Source organism: Falco rusticolus, chromosome 3, assembly GCF_015220075.1.
Source record: "Falco rusticolus isolate bFalRus1 chromosome 3, bFalRus1.pri, whole genome shotgun sequence".
NCBI classification, from domain to species: Eukaryota; Metazoa; Chordata; class Aves; order Falconiformes; family Falconidae; genus Falco; species Falco rusticolus.
The window spans coordinates 82,090,534-82,109,381 of record NC_051189.1 but is presented as its reverse complement, the minus strand read 5'-3'; the positions used below and the strand labels follow the sequence as shown (position 1 = coordinate 82,109,381).

The following is an 18,848-nucleotide window of genomic DNA, read 5'->3' as shown; positions in this document are numbered from 1 at the left end:
AGGGAAAAAGGGTTACTGAGTGACTTGAAATGCAGCCAAGAAGAGATATAATGAAACTTGGCTCAAAGCCCTGTGCTTTGCACAGCTTTCAAAGATCAATTGCAGGGATGTCTCTAGCTGTGAAACATACCTGATGTTTTCGGAAGCTGGCTGGCAGAAAAGAAAATAAGATTCTACTTGTATGCTGTGCTGTTGGGGTTTCTTTTTTCTTTTCCTGGGGGGGAAAAAAAAAAAAAAAAAAAAAAGAAGGAAAATTTGACACTCTCTTCTGTTGTTCCCTTTTTTTTTTTTTTTTTAAAGTATCCTAAATTGAAGTTAAGTAGCTTGCATAGACATTTTAGGGCTTTTTTCTCGTTTCATCTTGTAGTTTCAACTGCATCTTTAAATGCCATTGGTTAACAGAATTGCCAGCCTTTGAAGTGCTTGCTGTGTCAGTTGTTAGATTTCTTTTCTGTCTTCTGCTCAAGTGAGGGAGCAGGTGACAGGGCACAATGACACTCAAAGAGGCACTGCATAGTGTCAGGAGTCTCATCTAAGTGAGATTTGTCACACCTAACTTAAGGTGTCCACAAATATGAGCGCTTATGTTTGAGTCAGGTGTTTGAACTTCCATTAGTCTGTAGAAGTCAAGTCAATACAGGCTGTGGTAAACAGAGTGATTTGTCTCCTTCTACTGTATATTTCTAAATTTGCTCAAATTAATCATTCTAGTCTCCTTAGCTTGTATTGACAAAATTTTCATTGGCTGTAATGGGAGCTTAGATGGCCTCCCACACAGCCTTTACAGTGAACGGACAGAAATCCTATATTGAGGGCTGTATTTGTATGACCTACAGTAGTCATTTGCTTTCATGTGACATAAATCATAGAATCATAGGATCATTTAGGCTGGAAAAGACCTTTAGGTTCATCAAGTCCAACCATGTTCTTAAAAGGGCTGTTTCTTTCCATGAATTGCTGCTCAAGTTTAGATGACTACTTCATTTATAGACAGCTACACTGTACATACCTATATTTTAAGGTGAGTCCCATGCTTAATTTTACTTCTAGTGTGGCTGAATATTGGTAATTCTTAACTTCATGGCAGGCTTGCTTTATCCTGTGTATGTCCCTCGAATGAACTTAGCACATTTCCATTAAGAACTAATTAAATTATACAAAATATGTACTAATTTGACTAAATAAATGGTGATGTTACACCTATGTTTCATTGGGTACACATTCTCAACAAATGATCACAGAGACAAACTATCACAAACATTCACATAAATGACTGCATGTGACAAAGGATGTGTGCAGCTGTTGGAGTTTTGGGGGAAGAATATCCAGGCACAGAACATTCCTATGCATCTTTAGTGATGGAATAATGTGAATTGTGAATTGCAAATATAGAACATGCAGGAGGGGGAAAAAAAGTAGTTTATGTATAAGCTACTGTTGAAAAACATTCACCCAAATCATGCGCTGAAGAATTCTGAGATAGCAGATTCATGAATGTTGAGCATTTGGGGTTTTTTTTCCTCAGTTTAATGGTAAACAGCAGGTGAGGTCAATACAAGCTGTTAATACTTTCCTTAACTATATAGAAACACAAAACTAGATGTCACTACCCTATTTACCCCACGCTCGAGTTTTTAAATTTTTATGGAGCTGCTAAGGAGAAATTCTGAATCATAGACTGCAGCATATGTGATAAACCTACTTTTGTATATTACATACACAAATAACATTTTTTTCCCATGAAATTCTGAATGTGCAGATTCCCTTGTAATGAAGAATTAGAGCTTGAGGATCTTGGGGCTTTCTGGAAAAAAAGAAAAAAAAAAAGTGGTTGTAGTTATTCTGGTTGAAAATGACAAATTTATACTGTCGTTTGTCTTTTTGTAGAATATGAATTACTGAAGCATAAGAATCAGTTTTCATTGCAGGAGAGAGTGAAATGATGGAAACTTGTTAGAAGGGCAAGAAGACAGTGAGTTTTGAATGGCTGGTGTAAAAAATGAGGAAATATTGTAACAGATTTGTTTGTTCACGACAGTCAGTAGTTGGAACAAGAGCCATCCAGCTGCATCCATAAAATATTAGAGCACTCCTTCAGGGTTGTGTTTTCTGAGTATCTGTTGTAGCTTTGCTTTATCTGAAATAACAACTTGGTCTCTTTAAGAGCCCCAGTCACACTTGCTGGTGGCCCAAATCCTTTGGACCTGTGTAGAGGGTCCTTACTAAGCAGCATATGCTCCAGCTAGAGTTGTTGTACGGCGCACTCAAAAAATCAGGAACCTTAGGGTTTTAAAAAAGATGAAAAAACTCACTAAAACTTGGCACCCTCCCACATATCTCAATTCTTGTTATAATAATGGCAGCTCAGTAGCAAAATATTCCTGCTTCCCTCAAGAACTTAGTAGGCCTCTGAAGCAGTTTGCCACTCACTGGGAAATCCTTCAAAGATTATCGTAGCTAAAAGCACCCTTTAAAAGGTAAAGTAATAACATTATGAGAGCAGTACAGTTCTTTATGCTTAGAATGAATGTTTTAGCTTTTGTTTTACCCATAAATGTGGAGACACTGTGGAAAACAAAAAGCAAGTTTAGATCTCTGAAAAGGAGAGAGGGAGCCTAATCGATGCTTAGCTGGAGACTGATAAAAGACAGCATGCTTGCATAAATGGTTGCCTTCCATTTGGATGACTCACTTCTGCCCCAGATGTATAGCCACAACTGTTTTTAATAAAGTAGTTGTCAACCTTACTTACGTGCTCACAGTACAATAGCATGGTTGTATTGCATGGTTTGTATAAAGGCACTGAATAAAGCAAACAAACGCTTCACCCACGCAATTGCAGCCAAAAATAAAATCTCAAATGTTTAAACACTCTGTGCAGTGTGACAACTGTTAGTTCAGTGTGTTATGAATAGAGAGGGGGCCCTTGTATAAAATATTTCCCTGTACAAACATCTGTCTGAATAAGGCAAATTAGGGACTTTGGGGGGAGATCTTGTCTTGGTACTAAATAGGTTTTTTTTCCTCCTTGTTTGCCTCTTCTCACAGGTACTGCAATGAGCATTTGTTGTGCCCACCTCATGTGTTTTGGACAGGCTGGGGTCCGTGGGAGCGCTGCACTGCTCAGTGTGGAGGAGGGATCCAGGCACGGCGTAGGACATGTGAAAATGGTCCTGACTGTCCCGGCTGCAGTGTGGTAAGTAATTCTCAGCTTTACCTTTAGCAAATATCTACAGCCGTATGCCAAGGATGTCTCTGTCCATAGGGCATCTGTGTATCTCTGTATGTTCTGCACCTAATGTGAACACCACATGTGGTCACCAGAGTGTGTTTGTCTCCATGTTCCTCATGTATGCTGAAATTCACACAGTTTATCAGTCAGAAATGTATATTAAGCTTTTTCACAATATCATTTAGAATATGAGCTTCCTGAGCCAAGGTTGATGCAGATGTGGATGTGTCCTTGGCATGTTTATAGTGTTTTTTATTTTTATCACCAGAGTACATAGGAACTCTAGCTATGAGCTCAGGACTCCAGTGTATCAGGTCCTGTACAGCACAGAAAAGATAAGTTTATAATCAAAATGCATAAGAGGTCAGTAAGTGAACACAGGGAACCACTGGGAAGTGCTGAAGGAAGCTTGAATAGTGATAGTGATCTTAGCATAGCAGCAGCAGAGCAGGTGTCAGGCTTTGAAGCTACGGTGGGATAATTTTGAATGAAGTACTTTATGGATACCCAATTTATGGATACATATGGGAAAGCATATAGGGTTTTTTTCCTGTACCTGAACAAATATAGGTGGTAGGTTTCATGTAATGGGAACATCAAAATAGGAATTGCTTTCTTAAAGGTGAATGAGGTGATGCACAGTGGTATAGGGGTGAAGGAGAAAAACATAGCAGACACATGTAGAGAGCAGGGTGACACATTCACTGCAGTACACTGGGAAGATAACCTTAGTATGAGTATTCCTGAATAGATAACACTATCAAAGCCAGAGGAAAGAATATTATTGCAGGACAATGAGAAACTGAAGGGAAGTCTTAGCAAGTGTAGGTGAACGTCAGAAGATGAACCTTGGGGTGCTGTTTCATGATAATTTGAAATCTAGTGGTAGATTGTCACTGAAGGGGGAATTATGTAGAAAGCATAACCTGGTTGAAAGCTTCAAGTGGGCAAACTGCAGAAGACAGTTTCTGCAGGTGAATGACAGATGATGGTGTTAATCTCCACAGTGATGAAGAATGAACACAGTTCAAAGGAAAAATGAGAGTTTGGTTTTAGCATGTTATGCTTAATGGCCAGGCCTAATATTGTACACTGAGAAACATCTACTCAGTTTTGTTCCAGAATATTAAAGAGGTAGAAGAAAAATACGTTTTTTGCCCCACATATTAAACCAATTTTTACATGCCTTCATTTCCAAGACTAAGCATAATTCTGAGGTTTGTCATCATCTGTGGTCTATTTGTTAGACTGACAGTATTTCAAGACTAAAGAAAGGATCATTTATTACCTTTTTCTAATTTTAAGGTTTTGTGCATTTTCCCAGGTTTTGTTCTTTTTAACATTTGTCTTGATGGTAGAATAGCATTTTCAGTCGATTGAAAATGTGCAGCAGGTTTGTTCTTGTCTTTCAGTTGAACTTTAAGAATTAGCCTAATAACTTCGAATTATCCCAAGTTTTCCAAAATATTTGTCTCCCCCTGATGGTATATAATAAAGCAGACATATGGTCTAGATCTATTGTTAAACCTTCCTGACTAGCACAGAAAAGAGCAAAATCTGAAGCTTTTCCATCTCTGTCATCCCTGTTTATCCCATAATAATATTTGTGAAAGAAAGCAGTATTTTGTTTTGCACAAAATCTTCCCATGGTCTGATATGAAAATACATAGCTCTAATTTTTAAAGGAAGCTCCATGAGAAAAGTAAGAAAATCTTTGGTGTAAAAATTTCTTAATTAAAATTGCTTGGAGATTAATGTTTCTTGGTTTTTGTAACTTATTACCAGTCCTAGCACGTTGTCTCTCCTGTGTCATGAAACAGTTACTAGTTCAGCTATAGAAATGTTTTGGAGGGTTGTTTTTATTAATTATTGTGTTGATGGTTTCAAAAAAGGCGCTTAGCTTTGGAGTACATAGTTGTCTTGCTAATACTTGGCACCAATGGAAACCAACCTAAAGTAGAAATCCTCCATAAACCCTGGTGTTCTTGAAAGACAAAGGACTTGGGTGTAAAGTCTATGCTCTCTTTAAGTTTTAGTGAATTTGAACCTGGAAGCTACCTGTCTTGAGTCAAAAGTTTTGTAGCTGTAGTAGGACCTTGTCTGTCATGTACCTGGAGAAAAAGGTACTTTAATTCTTCTAAGAATTTGTTTCATTAATGTATGAAAGAACACTGAGATATTTTTATGCCTTCTTATAATTGTTGAATGCATGAAATATTTATTTATATTAATACAATGGTAACGAATGAGGAGCATGAATATCAAAAATTGTCTACTTATCAGAGGTTCTTCTGCTTCAACCAAATTATCATTTTTATTGTTGTAGGTATGTAGCCTTCAAAACAATTAGAATTTTGGATTTTTACCATAATGAATAAAGGAGAATTATTGTGCCTTGTTACTACTAATTTCCCGTCTTTACTGGGTTTAGTGATACTTAACCTAGGTGGTGAAAAATATGTACTGAATTTAATTTGTTTTTTAAACCTTTTCTTCTGAGTATCTCAGAACAGTTGGAAAGCTAAATCATTTCAGGAAAAGTTGCAATGAAAGTGTTAGTAATCTACCCTGTCTACCAAGTATCCAGTCTGGAGTAAAAGATGTTATAAGCCAAACTTTCACCAAGTGAATTAAAGGCATAACTGAGAATAGACTCAGGGACTTAAAATGTTCAATTCTCTTTAAACCATTAGATGATATCTTTAATTTAAAAGGATACTCTCCAGGTTTCTTTTTTACTTTCAGTGAGGATGAGCTCTGGGAAATTGTCACAATGTTTGAACAGCATGATTTGCCATAGACCTTCTGCAGCTCTGTGGTTCAGAGTCTGCGGTCTTTAAAGTCAAGACTTGTGTTTGTAAAAAGTGGGAAAGAAAAATGGGTAGATAGAGTACTGGAGAACAGGTTATTTAGGAAGATAATAAGTATGTTAAGTTTCATTTATGAAAAGGTATTTTTGACATGTAAGAGGTGTGGACTAAATGCTGTCTTGTGGCCCCTTTCAACTATGCTGATTCTTTGTTTTTAGAACCATTTTTCAGTGGGAGGTCAGGGGAGAAAAGCAACAACTGTTTTTATAAGGTTTAAGAAAGGAAGTCTTACAGCTTGTTTGCCAGCAGAATCAGGGCACCAGATTTATGTTGTAGGAGAACCTACCTCTTCTGTTTTCTAGCCGGCAACCAGACTGTGAGGCTGCAGTATAGGTAATCCTAATCTATTCAGCTGTTTGCATTTGGCAGCTTTTACCATATTCCTGGCTATTGTCTGTGTCCACCTGATGATTTATACCACGTAATTTTTATTAAGCATTTTTCCTTCCTTTTAGTTTGGTTGTATTGCTCTTAGTCTGTAATATCACAGCAGGTGGCTACTGCCTGTGTTTTGCTTTTTGCATGTTTCTCGTCACTTTGTTTCTTGTCTTTATCTGTCTTATAGCAGAAATTAACCAGGGCACTTGAATATTTCTTTTATCATGTCTCAGTGGAGAGTTCCCTGCAATTATCACAACTTTAGCACCTTATAAAATAATAATGATAATAATAATGAATCTTTTGATGCATACAAATATTCCAAAGAGAGAAAAACATGATGATATTTTAAATATGCATCTCTTGCTGAAGTGCAATCATTACATTAAGATAGATGGCTAGAGACTTAAGACTGAAATAATTTACACTGAATACAGAAAACCATAAATTGCTATGATGTGGGAGAATTAGACCACAGAGACTCCTAAAGGTCAAAAAGATGAAGGTTGAAATCAAAATCTGGAGCCATAAGGACCTGTCAAAGTCTTTATGTTAATTAAAGTTAGTAAAGAATGCTTGAAATTGTCTAGTAAGACATAGGACTATCACAGCCAAATTTAAGAGCAGCTAAAATCTGGTAATAGAAAGCTTAAGTGGATCATGAAACAGGTATTACTCTCATGTATTCGGGTGATACATGTGCTAGAGAAGGAACTGTGGAATTCTGTGGACTGTGCTAATATGACTCAGAGGACAAATATCTTCAGATTTTACAGCGTACTCAGATAAGTTGTACATTTGCTTCAGAAAATGCTTCTTTTCCCCTGAGAAGCATAATCTCAGTTGAATTTGCCTCAGGCCAGTAATAAAAAATAACTTTTTTAAAGAATTATTGCTAGAATAAGAAATCTAGTTTGAGGCTGAAGTTGAGGGGCATACTTTGCATATATTTGTGTTCTCATTTCAGTTATGCTAACATATGCGTCAATTTTAGATTTTGCAATGGGAGACTGGTAAAATGTATATACCAAAACAAAGCATGCAGGGTTTTGCTATGGAGTGAAATAAAAGGAGGAATTTTGTTTATTTCTTAGAAATAGTTGCTAGTGTTGCATTAATCTTTTTTTATTATTATTATTTCAACATTCCAGCAGTGTCCTGAACACCGCTGAACACAAACTTTGGGAAAAAAACCAACTATCTGTATTCTAAAGTTTCTATTATAACACAAGATTAAAAAAAAAGTATTGGTAAAGAAAATGTCAGAAATCTTTTCTTTCATTAAGTTTTTAAAGGGAATTTGAAGATGGAAGGTTTTCAGAAGTACTTTATCCATCAGAAGGAAGAGTCTGCCTTTAAAATATTTGCCATCTCACAAAACAAACTCCAAATGCTAGTCTAGAGAAAAGGGACCAGAAGAGAAGAGAAGATTGTTAATATGCTTTTTTGATGGTTCTTTTTTAAGTTTCCATTTGACCTCTTTCTTTTAAAAAAAAATAAAATAATGCATCTATTGCAAAAATCAGAAAACATACTCATAAGCACGAGGTACAAAAATTGTACTTTTTATATGACATTTGCCTACTTCATCCTCATTTCTTTTTCAATCCTTTTTTTCTGTCTATAATGTAAACACCATTGATTATTAGCTATTTTTTGTATGTTTTAAAAGGTTAGCAAAGTATGTCTTCTTTTGATGCTGCATATGCTATGGTGATTATAAGAATGCCAAGTAATTAAAGAGAGTAAAACAAACAAAAAAAATCACAAGTAATAGTTTCAGAAAATGCTAACACATAATTGATCAATGGTATATGTGGTGCCCAACTTTGTCAGTAGAGTTATTAACTTGGCATGCATAGTCAAGGTAAAGAAGAAATATAAACTGGTTGAACTGATGTGCATATATATCCAGATGTCATGTGTTCAAGGTACTCTTTAGCTACACATCCAGCGATCATTTTCCTGTTTTGTTTAATTTTGAAAGAGAGTTTAAAACTCTCAATAAACTGCAAAGTTGTTTGCTTTGTTGCTTAAAACAAAGCAGTGTGAAGCATCCATTTTTTGAGAAGCATGTAATTTCAAAAATAATTATAAACCAAGAAATAAATCTTCAGCTGCTGGAAAACCGTTCCTTCTCCACTTCAAGCAATTCAGTTCAACCTGTGACAATTGACACTGCCTGCAGTTCTGTTCTGAGGTTCCTATAGCAAGCTCTTTCAGGAACTTCCAAGTCATTTACAGCAAGTTCTTTTGTGGACCAGTGTCAGTTGGTTTGAAATCTCTCTCAAATCTAGTTAGAATGGTTCTCCAAAGTGAGTATTCTCACATTCAAGAGCTTTGCCTTTGACATATGTGCACTTGATTCAGAAGTCCAAATCTTATTTAAAAAAAAAAAAAAAAAAAAAAAAAAGGAAACAATTTTACTGTAACTGTGCACAAACTCTCGTTCTTTCAAGGTTTGGGATGTAGGTAACAGCCAACATGTCACTCCAGGTCAGGTGATAGCCAAGTGTTTTCATCCACTTAGAGGGTTGTATTGATCAGATAGGAGACCTGACCTTCTACATCCAGAATTTGCCACGTTGGTTTCCTAAAACACCAAGCTCACCAGAGTGCATCCTGTTGCAGGTACTGCTACTTATTGCGGTTTTCAGCAGCTGCCATGCTGTAGATGTAGTCTTTGTTATTACTTAGAGGTAGTACCTCACACCTGGCTGTATGAGGCTCTGTGTTTGCATTGTGATCATTACTGCATCTGGTAACCACAGAAAACAGAAGTATCTGAAACCACCTTCTTTCTACACCCAACAGGCACTGCATTGGGCTCAAGGGCTCAGCATTATGAGACATGAGCTTCTACTTCCCTTTGACTAGGCTTGGTTTTTTGAATATTAATGAGAAAGGAGAAAGATTTTTAGGAAGAAAGGATGTCAGGTGCTGAGGTTTTGTGCTGCACCAATGTTACAATGAATTAACGAGTGCTACTGAAGCTGGAGGATATTTCCTGGGGAATCAAGCTTCATCCAGCCAGAGATTTTTTCATTGCTGTGGACCTAAAACATTTAGTTATCTCTGGAGAGAAACCCATAACTCTCATTGAACACTAAAAATCAAAACAAAAAGTAGTAGGCATGGTTTTAGCATAGTTTCATCAAGTAATAGGGCATACAGGATCATATTGTAGTCTGACAGGTATTCTTACTCTTGTGCCTATTAGGAAGGAACCCACTCCCCTATTACAACTGTTTGACTGGAGGGTAGTCTTAGATGACGACATGGAATTGAAACAAGTTGCATGAAAAACAGTGGCCCAATAAATGATGAAATCTTAAATTTGTTCCCACTTTGAGAAACAGAGTTGCAGCTCTGTCCCTTACTTGGTCCAAGTGGCATCAGGTGCTGCTCTGTGCGTGTACATGTTAGCACACGTATAGCTTGTGACTAGCTGCTGCATGTCTTTTAATTTTTAGCTGTAGGATGCAGGAGATATTGGAAGGGGAAATGAGAAAAGGAAAAATTTAAAAGACTTGAAATACAAACTTGTAGGAAATCAGGCTTCATTAGTTCCCGTGCTTATGCATCTACTTATTTAGCTTTATTTGATACATAAGTAGTATTCCCATGAAATCAGAACTGAAATAAAAAGGGAGAACCATTAAAAAAATAAATAAAAAATAAAAAAAGAGGTTACAGAGAGATTTCAGCAGACTCAGGGAATGGGTAATTTAGTGGCAATTGGAATATTTGAGGGAATTTAAGCCAAATAAGAACAACAGATATAACATCCAGTGTTTTTACCAATCATTTCTGGGAGGAAGTTTCTTCCTATTCTCCAGCTAGCAATCACAGAAGTAGGATGCAACAGATGATAGCTGTCTAGTAGCCCATCTAGTATTTTCTGTACTGTCTCAGAGTCCTGGCTCAGCCCAGTAAGGGCCCTGTCTTCAGTTGCAACCAGTTCTCGGTGCCAAAAAGAAGGCAGGGAATAAGGTGAAAACTATTTAGGCAGTTTTGCATACGCAAAATAATCCTTCTTGACTCCTGAAGGCATGTAGCTGAAACTCAAAATATGACAGTTGGTTATAGTAATTGCTACACTATAGAAATACAACAATTTATAAAAGATAAATTTAGGAAGGAAGAAGAAACAACAAAATCCCAGAGTACTGGAAAGTCTAAAGCTGTATTTAATACATTTTTTTAGTTTTGTTTTGCTTTTAAAAAGGAACAAATATATAACAAGCTTCTTGATTGATGGAGGTAGAGATGGGCTGATTCACCTGATCTCTGATTTTCAAATTTCTGAACAACTCAGTCCCTTAAGATATTACCAATATAGACCACTAAATACCTTTCTAGCATTGTTCTTCAAGAAGATAACAGGGGCTTCTGACAATCAAAATGGAGCAGCTTCAAAGTATATGGTATTAAATTTGTGATACGGTGGTACAAAAAAAAAATCATTAAAGCGATACACCAGAAGAAGGTATAGGAATTAAAAGGTGGATATAGCTAACTGGACATAGCAGTGGGTTGTCCTGGCCAGGGTAAATGTCAGCTAATTGGGAGGTTACTCTAGATTTCCTAAAGGAATTACTTTAGGCAGATATTACTTAGTAGTTTTTTTAGTGATTTTGGCAGACAAATTTGGTTTACGTTTGCTGGTGACCTGAAATTGTGGGGCATAATCAATACAAAGGTTGATTTGCATGTCATATAGGAGGCACTAGATATTTTGAGGGATAAAGTAATAGAAGTGAAGTGAGTTGTGTCATAATTGCAAAGTCGTAAACAACATAAAGTTAACAAAAACTCCTGCTCTCACCTTGAAGCACAGTGAGGAACAAGACAGAAGAATGACCCTGTTGCATGGGCTCTTTATGGAACTAGCTATAAGCCAGAAAAGTTGTGCAGCAGTGAAAAACGTACATTCAGTTTCAGCATCTGGGATGTTTCAGCAAGGTATTTCTGGTAAAGAAAAAAAGGTAGTCTGGAGATTCATATAAACTCATATAAATTTCATATCAGTCTCAGAAGGCATGACTGTAACAGTCTGGACTGAAGCTAGTTGAAATCACACTTTGTTTCACATATTGCAAGTAATGCAATTTCTCTACCACTGCTGTTATCTTCAAAGCTGAGCTTATTTTGAAGCTGAATTTATCTGACACCATTGGATCAATGACTGAACTCACGGAAGCTCATTATAATTTCATCTACAAATTTTCAAAGTCTCTTCTGTTACAAAGATATGTCTTTGTAAGTACGCAGAAACCTTTATTTTACTGTAAGCAGTTCAGTAACAATCTTAAATTATTGTGCATTTGCAATCAAAATGGAAAAAAAGGTTGCATGAAGCATGGCATTGACAATGACCTCAGAAATATGATAGAGCTGTTACATAAAATTATTCTTTAGCCACACTTACTGTTCCTAAAGGATATGACAAATAATGGAAGTAAGCTGAGCCCTGGAAAGTGTCCTAAAGAAAAAAATTGGAATTCTAATAAGTCAGGGTAGGCTGGGTTCTAGTGTATGAAGGACTAATATATAAATTAATGATAGGTTTAGAGAGGGAACACTGGCATTTTTGTGCACTCTGTCTCATGATATACTGAATTTTAAGGAAATATGAAGCCAATTAAAAGAATTAATTTCTCTCCAGGGCATTGTTAAATGATATAGAATCATAGAAACATTTAGGATCATCAAGTCCAACTGTTAACCCAGGACTGCCAAGTATAACTTATTGCAAGAAACTGTTGAGACTTAAATCTCAAGAATCAAAAAAACCCTACACTAAAATTGTGCAGGGCATCAGGATGAACTACTGTTGTAATATACATAAAAAAAAAAAAAAACCCACACAAAAACCAAACCAACAACAACAAACCAACCCTAAAAACATTTTAGGTAGCTTAGTAAATTACATTTTAAAGTTTTAAATATTTTTCTGAATATTAACAGTCAGATTGGCAGCTGTACTCTGGGCATTCCACTTATTTCTGTGCTGACCTTTGATGACAACCAGGAACAGCATGTCTGATCTAGAATGGCATTTTCAATGTTCCTTTTTCTAAGTGAGTATTGAATCAGCTTGCAACAAATTGTCCCTCTGAGTTATTTTGTTCCTTTTACGTTTAGCCACCTCTAGTTAAAATGCTACAGAGCAAACACAGTAATTGTGTTTACACATTTTATACCAAGAAGTGTGCTCACATCTAGACCTGGTGGTTAACACGGAGCCGAGTGTTGTTTCAGTGTTCTTCGCTTTGACCTCAGTAAACTGAGGGACAGATGAAGCCTGAATAAGCAATATGTGCTGTTGCCATTATAGCTTCAGAACTGCAGCAACTGTTGAAGAGTGTAAGACTGATTCGTTGGCTGAGTTAATTGGAAGCAGTCCTTAGCCATCCAAGTGCAATTAAATGGAACTCCATCCAAATTAATTATATTTATCTGCCGGCTTTTGTTTTCACTTAGTCTCAAAGCATTATAGTAGCTTTTGATTTATTACACTGTGGAAGGATTTTGCTTTTTGTTGAAAATAGGGGCAGGCAGCTCTATTCTTGCCCAGGTTATTTCAGGTTAGGACATAATTAAAAAAAATAATAAAATTCAAGTATTTATTAATGGAATTATTAAAACTGCCTGTTTTTTGATCCTGGGTTGATTCCCTCATCACTTCCACATTCAGTTGTTGGCTTAGAAGACTTTTGCACTAATACTACAGCCACCAAATAAAAGGCATTAAGTTATTCAAAGCCTCTGACATTCATCTTGAGCAATCATGTTCACGAGCATTAAAAAAGGCAAACATACATTTTCATTGTGTTTATTTATAACTTATTTTGTATCTACAGGATGTTGTGACTCAGTCTGTTGCAGCATTCTGAAATAATGATATTTAGGCCTGAATATTCTAGTAGGTGGGATTGTATTCTTCACGTCTGAGAATATAAACTCAAACACTGAGCTCATTTACCAGCTTACACAGTGATTTGTCCTTGCTTGAAGGGCAGAATGTATTTTCACAGTCTCCCTGTCAGGACCTTTTATGGTACTTGAAAGCAGCATCATGTTGCATATTTCTGCCACAGAAATGCAGGTGAAAATAAAATTATTAATCCTGCAGAGTCCAGAACAGATTTTTCTCTCATTCAGCAATACTTGTTGTATCATTTGAAACATCAGAAAGGTGAATGAGTTTGAAGTCATAAAAATAGGCCTTTTAGTTTACATTAAGAAAATCTCCAACTTTGTTACTTATAACAATTTCTAGTGTGAGAGATCAGTAAAGCACTTAACTACTTAGTGAAGATAAAGGGGTTGGTTTATCTTTTGTTTGAAATTGATGAAGCCCCTATGCAGACTGGGAGTGGTCCAGAAATAGGTCAGCCCCAAATTGTAGTTCCTTGCTTTGTCAGAGAGGCTCTAGAGGGAGAAAAGCAGCTGTAGATCATACCTTTATTTTTCAGCTATCTAATTCAGAGAAAGGACAGACTCACTTTCATCTCTTTCGGATTTGAATCAATCTCCAGAAGGAAAAGTGGAAAAGAAACAACAGACTTGATATGCTAACTCTGCTAGCAATTTAATTGCATTTAATATTAAGAGGAGTTGACAGGTCCTCAGCTGACACAAACTGATGAAACCCTGTTGATTCCCTCTAGGATGCATGAGAAAATGTGCAGGTTGCAGCATGACATATTGATCTCCAAACTGTGAACTTGGAGATCCTAAATGCCTTCATGGTCCCTAGCTCGGGGTACCCTCACTGGCAGCTCTTTGTGCAGTTCATCCTGCTGTGCAGGTTGCCAGGCGTTTCTTCCTCAACATGCCAGCTAGGAGGCTGCACAAGTATTGAGGAGAAGCAGGCTTTGTCGGAGATAACCCCTGAACATCTCATTTCCTTCGTGGATTAGAGAGGAAAAGGAAACTTAAATCTCTCCCTAGATTCTATGGTACTACAGCTACTTTGCCAGTTATGTAGACTGGATGGCCAGGCAACAGGTCAGATACAAGCCTGTTAGGTAGCCAACATCGGTGCACTGCTCAACATGATTCCCTTCTGTGTGATTGCTCCTTTACTCACAAGCAATCCCATTTGCAGAACATGAGGATTATTTACGAAGGTAGTGGCAAATTCCAAGATTCTTTATAAAAAGCCATTTACATGTCTGTGCTTGTGAGGACGTTGTATATGGCTCATATCTGTAATGTGGGAGCTTGGATAATGTGGCTTTACCAACTTACTGTTCCGGTAATGACATACTACTGTGGATGTACCTTTTACTTGCAAAAATGTCATTTCCCACAGCTGAGTTTATTCTGTCCTCATCCCAATCAACACAAGCTATGTGAAAAACATGAGAGTTAGTCAATAGACCCACGTCTCTGGGTGTTGCCTGACTTAGCTAAGTCTTTTCACAGCCTTGAATGAAATCAGCCAGCAGAAGTCCAGAGAGTGTATCTGGCTGTTACTCTGTCTAGAAATCCAAGACCTATAATCCTGCTTTAATCTGAAATGAAGCATGTTCCCTCTATTTAAAGCACAAAAAGTGATTCCGTCAGAAGTTTCAAAACGTTTCAGGCAGTCGCTCACGAAAGTAGCAGTATACTATATGCTTTCACATAGAAGCATATAACTCTCTTTGCAAATTCACTAAGATCCTTATTAAAAATAATTAATTTATGTGTCCCGTCCTTTATTGAAAGGCTGATCCAGAATCCCCATTCACATATGGAAGCATTTGTGTGAGATAGCTTGGCAGCATGAATATTTTGTTAAAGAGGGTTTAAAGTACTTAGAAAAAGAAGTAGTATCAGTGCGTATCATCTTATTCTGAAATGGAGGGCTAAAAGGAATATTAGACATATAGTGAAATCTAGCATCAGCAATTTGGTATGAAGTATAAAAATGATCCATTACACAAAATGAGAGAAAAAAGTCAAAAGATGGATTATAGGAATTAATTCATCTAAAACCTTGCTGGGGGTCATATAAATGTAATTTTTTTTAAAAAAAGTAAAGAATGCAGTTTCATTTGGTGTCTTTAGTTAAGGAAATGTTTTCACTTCTTTCTTCTGTTTTCAGAATGATTGGCAATTTATTTACTGGATAGTTTTCTAAGTAAAACTGAAGAAGTGTAATACTATGAGATGCCCTAAGTATAAAGTCAAATCTGACTTTCCATGATAGTCCCGAAATGTCAAGAAAAACTAACTTATGTTGCCATAAACTTCACAGAAAGAAAAATATGTATGAGCAGAATTTTCTGTGTTGTAAGAGGCAGGGTAGGGTAAAATGTGGAGAAGAAAGGAAAATAAAATCATGAGAGTGCAAGATTTAAAAAAGAAGTATTTGTCTTTGCTAAAGTCACGGAAGGACTTTGCCTAAAATAGTCAGACAAATAGAAATGGAATTGGACTATTAATCTTTTGCCTCTGATAAGGTAGGCACCCTTGATTATTTGGGGGAAATTTATTTATGAGTTTAGTTCTTAGAACTGCATTCTCCCTGCAGTACCAGCCTGATACAGTGTGCCGTTTCTTAATTGTATACTTACCCTTTCCCTTTTCCCCTGCAATGCCCCCTTCAAACATTTTCCTGAAAGTAGACAGCATATTCAATACTACAGTGCTTCTCATGCTGTTCAATATATTTAACAACACAGGTCCCAGCATAGACCCATGTTGGATACCTTCCATTTTGAAAACTGACCATTTATTCCTCTCTTCTATTTCCCATCTTTTAAGCAGCTAATTATCTGTGAAAGGATAATAGTTTTTCTCTTAGCTTGTGGCTGCAAGCTTCCCTAAGAAAGTTTGAAAGACATTGTGAAATGTCTTCTTAAATTGGAAGTAAACTGTATCAGCTTACCTCCTGTATCCATATTTGTTGACTTCTTCAGAGACTGATGTCTTCATGGCTTCCTTTAATAATAATATTTTTTTTAAAAAAACACCAAAAACCAAGGTATATAATTTTGTTCTCCAGTAGATGTATTTGTTCATGTATCCGCTAATTTCATGTCATGATTTCCTCTGATTTTGCCAATTCAGATGGGATGCTCATTGTTTTATAGTTCCCCTGAACTTCTTGAAGTATTTTTAAAAATGGTGTTTACCATCTTCCAGGTCTCAGCAAGAACCTATGTGCCACTAGTATCAGTTTACTTTTTTCTGTCTCCTTAGTTATATTCTTTGGTAACAGTTTTTTTTTTCTTTTTGCCTATTTGTTCCACAGCCTGCTGTGGTCTTGCCATTTATAAATGCCCCTTCTGTGCCTTCATAATATACTGGGCCTATCGACTCTGCACCCATCTTTCTGTCCCTAGTATGCTTGAAATAGGATTGAGCTTAAGCTTTTATACCTTTTGAAATTCCACCTTGAATTCTTTTCTGGTCACTTTTATTGTGTTTTTACATTTAATATGCAGGATTTCATGAATCTTTCCATTTACTTTTTGTTTGTACTCAGCTTCAGCTTTTTGAAGAGTGGCTTCATGCCTTTGCTGACCTTTCTCTCTTTACTGGTTAGTTCTGGTGATTTTTTTGCTCATCCTCAGATTTCTTGATTGACAGCAAGCATTTCCTCTCTGCCTCTAATACAGTGTCCATGATGAGCTTCCCCCAATAGCACTCTGCTGGTTCATGTCCCTGATTCAGGTCGCTCATCCATAGTTGTACTGAACTCAGTTATCTTCTTTGTTCATTTCTATTGCAGAGAAGAGGTCAGGGACTAGTCCCTTAATACTTTTCTCTTGAGTAGAATCACCTCCCAAGAGAGCAGAAAGCAGCAGAGAAAATTCTTTTATGCTTCTCTGGGGAAAAAGAAAAAAAGTTGGCCAAAATACAGTAATTTTTGTCACTGTATCCATACTTCTTAACCTTGGTCACATAAACCAGGAACCTAGCCTGCTTACTCAAGGATGAAGGATGAGATCCTGAAGGAGACTTGTTTGGAACTGCTGAACTGGGCAAACTGAATTTAAAAACCCAAAGCACCCTCTCCCCCACACTTGCACCCTGATAAGCATATCATGGCTATGAGAGGTCAGACAAGAGGACTCAGAATCTATGAAGTTTTAAAGTCATGGAGAAAATACACCTTTTGGTTCCTGTAGCTTTTCAAAAGTGTGTTATCCTTCATACGGACTCAGACATGCAGAGTGGTTTTTGTCCTTGATTGTCACATCTAAAATGGGGCCCCATCCAAAAGGCATTGAAGTCAATTTAGTCTTCCTTTGATTTCAGTGGCATCTGGGTCAGTTTCAGACTTACTCTCATTCTGACTGCTTTTTAAAAAAAGGTAAGGGCTTGCTCATAAATGGATTCCCAACAACCAAGGAATTGGTTAGCATTGCAATCAGAGATAGTTTTTATGAGTTGGATGAAAGTGGCTTTTGTTTATTGGCTGGTTTAATTGTCTTTCTAGGCATCTTTTTCCCTCTACAGAGTTCAATAAGTATTGCCAAGTTTGTTTTTTTTTAAAAACTAGCTTAATAGTGTAAAATTGTCACTTATCAAGATCCAGTAAAAAAGATGTCCTGTGAAGCTTTGAAGTTGCCATGATCTTTTAGTGAAATGCCATTAAAGGCTGTGGGAGAATGTACAGTCCCTGATGAATTCACTTTCCGACTCTGTAAATGCACAAAATCAAGTACTTACTCATTGGAATAAGAAATGTGATTAAAAAAATAAAAGCTCCAAACCCCACAGCTGGAGCACAGATGCTAACAAACATAACTTTGAAGCTTCGCAGATGATTTTGAATACAAAGCTGTTCCAATTGATTCCTTCCCTACATTTTCCTTGGAAAAATGTTAACTGCTCTGTGGTTTGTTTGTTGGTTTTTTTAAGTGGTGAAGAGATTATACAAGTTCATAAAGAAAGGGTTTTCATAAATGGATCCATTCTTATTTGATTCCGTTAATTAAAGTTAACAAACCATATGTCCGTATATTTTTAAGTGTACAGTACAAACATTCAGGGCTTGTCTGGATGTGAGTTTTGATAGGTATTGTTTCTGTTTATGCTCTGATAGTATAAAATTTTCAGAGTTGAACCTTCAGGAGTTTTCTATGTCAGACGACTAGTTTTTTTAACCTCAGACAAGCAGATAGGCCTTTAAAGGCCACCTCTAAAACTTTCTTGCTAAAATCTAACAGTGGAGTCTAACTTTCAGTTAGTGTTGGTGTTATGGAAGGTATGTATCCATATATATAGGTATATCTGTGGTGTCTTTTGGATTGTAAGTACGTGTTTTTAAATGTGTGTGTGCTCAGGACATACATGATAGTTGAGTGTATTGTAAGCTTTTAGTAAGAATCAAGAGCACAGCTGTATCAGGAGTGAAAAGG

At 36.7% G+C, this 18,848-nt stretch overlaps 1 protein-coding gene across 4 annotated transcripts in view; it reads left to right on the top strand.

The window, feature by feature from the left end:
* Window positions 1-18,848, top strand: part of SEMA5A (semaphorin 5A) — a 354,071-nt gene that overhangs the window by 268,069 nt on the left and 67,154 nt on the right. For all 4 annotated transcript variants that reach the window (XM_037380621.1, XM_037380622.1, XM_037380623.1 and 1 more), the window contains exon 16: window positions 3,049-3,196. In XM_037380621.1, coding sequence (XP_037236518.1) covers window positions 3,049-3,196 — 148 coding nt within the window. The remainder of the gene's footprint in view (window positions 1-3,048; window positions 3,197-18,848) is intronic.